Source organism: Cystoisospora suis, assembly GCF_002600585.1.
Source record: "Cystoisospora suis strain Wien I chromosome Unknown contig_2171, whole genome shotgun sequence".
Taxonomy (NCBI): domain Eukaryota; phylum Apicomplexa; class Conoidasida; order Eucoccidiorida; family Sarcocystidae; genus Cystoisospora; species Cystoisospora suis.
In genome coordinates, this window is record NW_027154970.1 from 1193 (window position 1) to 7126 (window position 5934).

The 5934-nt window shown below is 55.0% G+C and overlaps 1 protein-coding gene across 1 annotated transcript; it reads right to left on the minus strand.

Annotated features, from left to right (window-relative positions):
• Positions 1-3887, minus strand: CSUI_004617 (bromodomain-containing protein; the record flags this gene model as incomplete). Its single annotated transcript, XM_068064805.1, has 1 exon — positions 1-3887. A coding segment is annotated over exon 1 (2595 nt), but the record flags the coding sequence as incomplete, so codon positions are not given.
• Between the last annotated feature and the right edge of the window lie 2047 nt (positions 3888-5934).

A 5934-nucleotide genomic window follows, 5' to 3' on the forward strand; every position in this document is an offset into this window, starting at 1 on the left:
GTCCCAGCACGTCGACCACCTCCTCCACCCTTTCCTGATGAGCCTAGACTACCTGCTCCACCTGAAGCAGATGGTGCCGCAGAAGCGTAACCCCCTGACGGCCCTGTAGAATTGTAACTATAACGATCATACCCCGTGTGCGATGTTTCGGATTCGAAACACTGAGAAGTTTGTCTCCGAACACGTGACGATCTCCCCCCCCCTCCACCCCCCCGGGCAGAAGGTATCGAAGAAGATGAGTACATCATATCCCCCGCTCCTGAGGCATCCCCTGTAGGTAACCAAGAGCTCACGGGGTCATGAGATGAAGACCCAGGAAGTCCACCTCCTGCAACTGAATAGGAAGGATGATGCGTCTCATAACCAGACGACGACGTTCCTCTTGAGTTGCGTATGGACGACCCNNCCCCCCCCTCAGCGTAACTACTCGCGAGATGACCACCACCAACACCCCCATGTGGAGAGTGATGGAGTAAATCTGAAGACGATGATAATGGAGTAAAAGCGGTGGCAGAAGAACGACCCTGATGAGGAGAATCTGTTGCCCCCCCCCCACTGGGTGCATGAGAACCCGCAGGGGGGGGAGACATAGAGAAAAAGTAAGGATTAACTTGGTCCGTTTGTCGGCAACAATGCTCGAACTCCGCAGCAAGAGTCGCGGCATCTTGCCAGACAACATGAGAAACCGGATGAAATGAAAAAGCATTGAAAAACACTTGACGTACGTCCTGCTGCCATTGTGAAGGATGTACATACACTCGAGAACCCCCTGTTTTCAATCGCCTTTCAATGGTCCCAAAATCCATAGGACGTGAAACAACATCAAAATAGCCTGGGACTCCATCAAGCTCCGGATCAACAGGCTCAAGAAACCAGCGACCTGCAGGATGTCGTTTCAAGTGCTCTAATATGAGAAAACAACTATCCCGCCAGGGGATGGCTCGATTGATCGGAGTAAATGCTGGCCCAGCAATCCCCGTGGGACCCTTGCGAGACGAGGAAGATGATGACTTTCGTCGTGAGCCTTTCTGATCAAATCCATCTTCTTCAACTCGGGAATGGAACTCATCTTCAATATCTTCCTCATCCTGGCGTTGTTGTGCCTTTCGTTTTCTTCCACGCGGTCCTGTCAAAGAGACACCTGACCGACTATCATCAATGGCATCTGTCGTCCCTCCCTCACCCCCTTTACCCCGGCCAAAACCGGTGCCCCCCACCCAGTCAGACGTCTGTTGCCTGCTTCGTCTTCCTCGTCCGCGACTTACACCTTTCGTCCGGCTATTCCGGCTCACTGTGGAAGCGTCGTCACTAACGACAGAAAGTGTACGTTCACCACCTGAACCAGGAGAGCATCCATGTTGCTGGGAATGCCAAAACTCTCCATCGCCGACTCCATCTATGGGTCGGCTGCTGCTCGATGACGACCCCACCCCGACACTTCCTTGCCTTTCCCCTAAGAAAGAACTCTGTGAATCGTCTTCTTGATACTTACTATTCGCTTTAGATTGTCTTCGCTTCCCCCTAGGAAGCGACCCAAACAAACTCGCCGCCTGCTGCAACCTTTGAAGTTCCTGGTTGAGGCGACGAGAAGGGCCAGCCCCTGAACGGCTCTTGCTGCCCGAGGCGCCTGCCCGTTTCCCCCCTAACCCTCTGCCAATGTTGGAAGGGACAAAACGAAAACGGAAAGGATAGACTACCTGATGAACTGCATCAAGTTCTTCATCTGTAAGGAGCAACTCACCACATGCACAGTCCATACCATGCAACACCTCAGTTAGGACAAGAGAATCCCCTCCCGATGGAGAAGGAGATGGCTCGACAACACCACAAGAAGCAGTCCCATTTGCCGCCCCTCCCCCCGCGTCTGCTGCTCCTATGTGACCGGCAGCTGCAGCCCCGGGAACCGTGGCAGGAGAAAGGACATGAAGGCCAGACGAAAAATCACCTCCGGGAGGGGAGAGAGGAGAAGCAGGGACAGACGGTAAGACAGAGAGAGACGGTGAGCACACTGATGGTGCTGCAGCAGGAGGAAGGCGAGAGACGGATGAGGAGACAAAAGAAGGAGAAGGGTTCACGGAGACAGAATGCGAAAAAGATGACGACGTCGGTGCCACAAGCGCGCCGGCAATGTCTGGAATCTTTGTCGCCATTGCAGGTGAAGGAATTGTAACAGAAGCAGACGGAACACCACAAGACGGGAGAGTTTCCAGATGTGAATGAGTTAAAAAAAGTGTGTCAGTATTCTTATGACTATCAGAATTACTGTGACTTGTCACACCATCCGAGCTAATAGTGGCGGCAGGCGTGGCAGGAGTTTCCCCGTCATGAGAAGACGGTGTCGTAGAAGAGGATGCATCGGGTGAAGGAGGAGAAGGAGGACAAACCCGCGGACGTGAGACCGAACCAAAGGCGGCACCGGCGGACGCAGGAAGCAGCGATGTCTGCGAAGGGACGGAATGTGCTGCCGACGACGCCACGAGTGGAAGAGAGGGCGGCACCGTCGCTGAGAATGACATCTTACTGAAAGGGGAAAAACAGGAAGACCCGGTAGAGAACGACACAAGAGAAACGATAGAAGGAGCTGAGTTCAGTCGCATGCCGCGAGAGCGCAAAACGACAAAGGGCCAGACCGCTGCCTGGACATGACGTCTTCAGGAGTGCCATGTAGGTGAACAATTGCAGGAAGTTCGTATTCAGAAAGAGAAGAAGGACTACTTTGTCAAGAAACCAGACAAACGAAGCTATTCGGACAAACTTCCTCCTGATATCTCGTCGACAAGAAAAGCGATCAGGCTCCTGAAAGAAAAGGCATCCACCAAAACAGTTGGTCCTAGGTCCTACGTCATCAGTACGGCCCCAAGGCAGAAGACCCGCCTGAAACTAGAAGCACCCGTCATCATTCTTTCTGTTCCCCAGGACGACATTTCCCTTTCGCGTGCCGTTGTTATGCCGTCGTCGCCCAAACGGGTCGACAGCGGATCTTGTTCTGAAGATGCGAAGGAACGCGAAAGAGACTACGGAATACGTGGCCGCAGCAGCTGTTGAAGGAAAGAAGGGAAACCACTTCCAATGAGCTCCAGTTACGGAAAAGGCGCATGCGTACGGACGGACCGCATTAACAAGCACTCGTAAACAATTTACCAGAAGCACTGAAAACTCCCACTGGGCGGGGGACTCCGCTACGGAACGGGATGAAGAAGCACGAAACAGGTGTGCAACAGGAACAGTATCGTCGTCGCGGGCATGAGGAAAAGCGATACCCGAAAAGACTCATCCCTGGGAGAAAAAAGTGCCCCCCCCGAAAAAAAAAAAAGTGTCAGGGGGAAAAAAAAGAAAAAGATACTGCCGGGGAAAAATAAACATAAACGGGAAACGCCCACGAGTCCCTGTTAAAGAACAGCAGAAGTACCACATCCAGCACACAGCGTTTTTTTTTTCTTTCAAAACCGGGCAACAAGTTGCACTGCTGCGATTCTGCTGCCTTTTTCTGATTCTACGCGGGGAGGGGTTGTGCCGCGGGAGGAAGACGCGTATTATTATAAGAAGTGATGACGCCATCATGCCCCCGAACACGGCCGCCAGGACGGGGGTGACGGAAGCCGGCCGCGAGAACTGGAGAGTGAGTGGCCACGACGCAGCGGTCCCCCAGCAGCAGCCTCCCTCCATAACTCTGCTCCTGCCGACACAACACCGCGCGCGAGTCCGTGATCCGCCCCGCTCATCGGAGTCACTACCAGCGCAGTAGTAGCTCTCCAAGCGCGCGCGACTTCTCATGGGGTTTCTCATTCTTCACACGGGCGGGAGACATGTGAATGGCACCGTTTTGGCACTTTCCCTCGACCAATACTGGGAGGCAAGGCGACGCCACCACTACGGCGCTATGCACCTCTCGCGTGGACCACCTCGGACCAGCGATGATGGACTACCGAAGCAGGTTCGGCGTCTGCGTGAGGCCGCCAGGTGATGATGACGAAAGTGTGCGTCGCTTTTCCGCGGGAGGCGGGGAAAGGGGCAGCTCTCCTTGTACCGAGTTTGTCGTATCATCGCAGCGCGAGTAGTGCCGAAGCCAGGTACGGTGGGAGTGACAAAAAAAACCTCGGGTTGCTGGCCCCCGCGCACCCGCGACACTGCCTCAAAAACGGACCACCCCAGGGGTGGGCGGCAGATTGATACCCCTGTACTATAATGCACGCATGAGAGCCTTCCCGGTGAAGTCGCGTTTTTGCTGTTCACCTGCCCGTCGCCGGGTTTCAGCAGTGCGTTTTTGGGTGGTCGCAGTATACCAACGTTGACGCACCTCGGTTGGCGTTCCGATGCGTCCAAAACGACTTTGGGGAGAAGTGGTGTAACTGGAAGGAACGTGTCCGCCATCGCTGGCGCGTCGCAGGACGGGCGGAGAAATTCGTAGTGCGTCGGCAGGGGGACTGAGTTGGTTGGAGGTTGCGGAGCTCTTGCTGTGATCAAGCATGGCACCGCCCATGTTCCAGAAAACGGTGACAGGAACGTACGCCCGAGCAACTCAGCCGACCGGCGTAGAGGGTTCCCGCCAAACGCGGAGTTTCTGGATGGGGACGAGATACTCACACACAGGCGGTTTGGCGAGTGAGAGTGCGCCCCGCGGTAGACTACACTGGGACCGGATGGGCAGTATGGTGACGAGAAAACACGTCCAGAGCGCGCCGTTGTTCGTGAACTTGTAGGGAGTCTCAGCTGATATTCGGAGTCGTTTACTCTATAAAGCAGCGCAAAAGACTCAAATGTGGGAAGGAGCCCTCGGGCCTAGCTGATCAGTAGGCGTGGGCAGACGGTATTATTGATCGTCGGTGCAGCAAGCCGTAGCAAGGATAGAGCTACGTGGGAATGTCGTGTATCGAGCATCGTCCTGTCATCAGTAGTCTCGTCGAATGCGGCAGGCGGTTAGCACGCTCCCCCCCACGGTAGTGTACGGGAAAACCGCAAGTTGCTGCGGGACCGAGGAAGACCATTCCATACTGTCGCGGAGTGTGTGCAGAGGGAGTGATGTGCCTCTGGTAGACGGGGTCAGGCTCGCACATCCATAGAAGCCGGCGATTCGATGAAGTCATTACTCAAACTCAACGCTCTGTGTCAAGTAGGAGTGGTAGCCGGTCTGTGCTTACTTCCCATATAGTGGGAGTAGCTTCCCCCAGTACATCCAAAGCAAGTGAGACGGGCTGGGTTAGGTGAGTGTCCCCACGAGGGCTGCGGTCGCGTGAAAACTGCATACGTGGTCACGTTCCTCAGCGAAGGGGGGTCACTGCCTTTCCATGCCACTGCTGCTGCCAAATCCAAGGACGACAAAAAGAGCTTGACAGTATGGCCAAGCAGAGTAATTTCACGAAGCCGGTGCTCAGCAGCTTCTTTCTCGTCTCAGGCCTCTCAGGGTACGACCTCTACACTACCGGACTCGAGTTGGACAGCGGCGGTTTCAAATGTGCAAGGGGAAACTCCTGTCCTTGCACAGACGCCTTTTAACGCGGTGGCCTTGACTGACCGGTATTACGTGTGGAAGCCGGAAAAAGACGACCTCAGCCCCTGTCCGACTTTTCACCAGCCTACTCGGCTTTTAGCTGGGGCTGTTCGCAATGTATCACTCTAAGTCCGGCACCCGAAACTCTGCTACTGCTGAGAATACGCTGACCCACTGAGACGGGCTCCGTTCTCCGGGTGGGCGACAGCTCACTGTTTCACTTGGAAATGGTCCGTGCAATGAAGGCACGGTCGCAGAACATGCGCGGCCACGGAGCGACAAGGCGGGCGCCTGTCCGTCTCATCGGGGTACTCGACCGAGGTACACTTCAGTTTTCGCTGCCTAAGTTCCTGCTGATCACCCGTCTCACGATTCATGACATGGCACGCTGTAAGCAGAGCACACGGGACCGTGCCGCAACCACGTTAGCGGCTCATCGTCTCAAA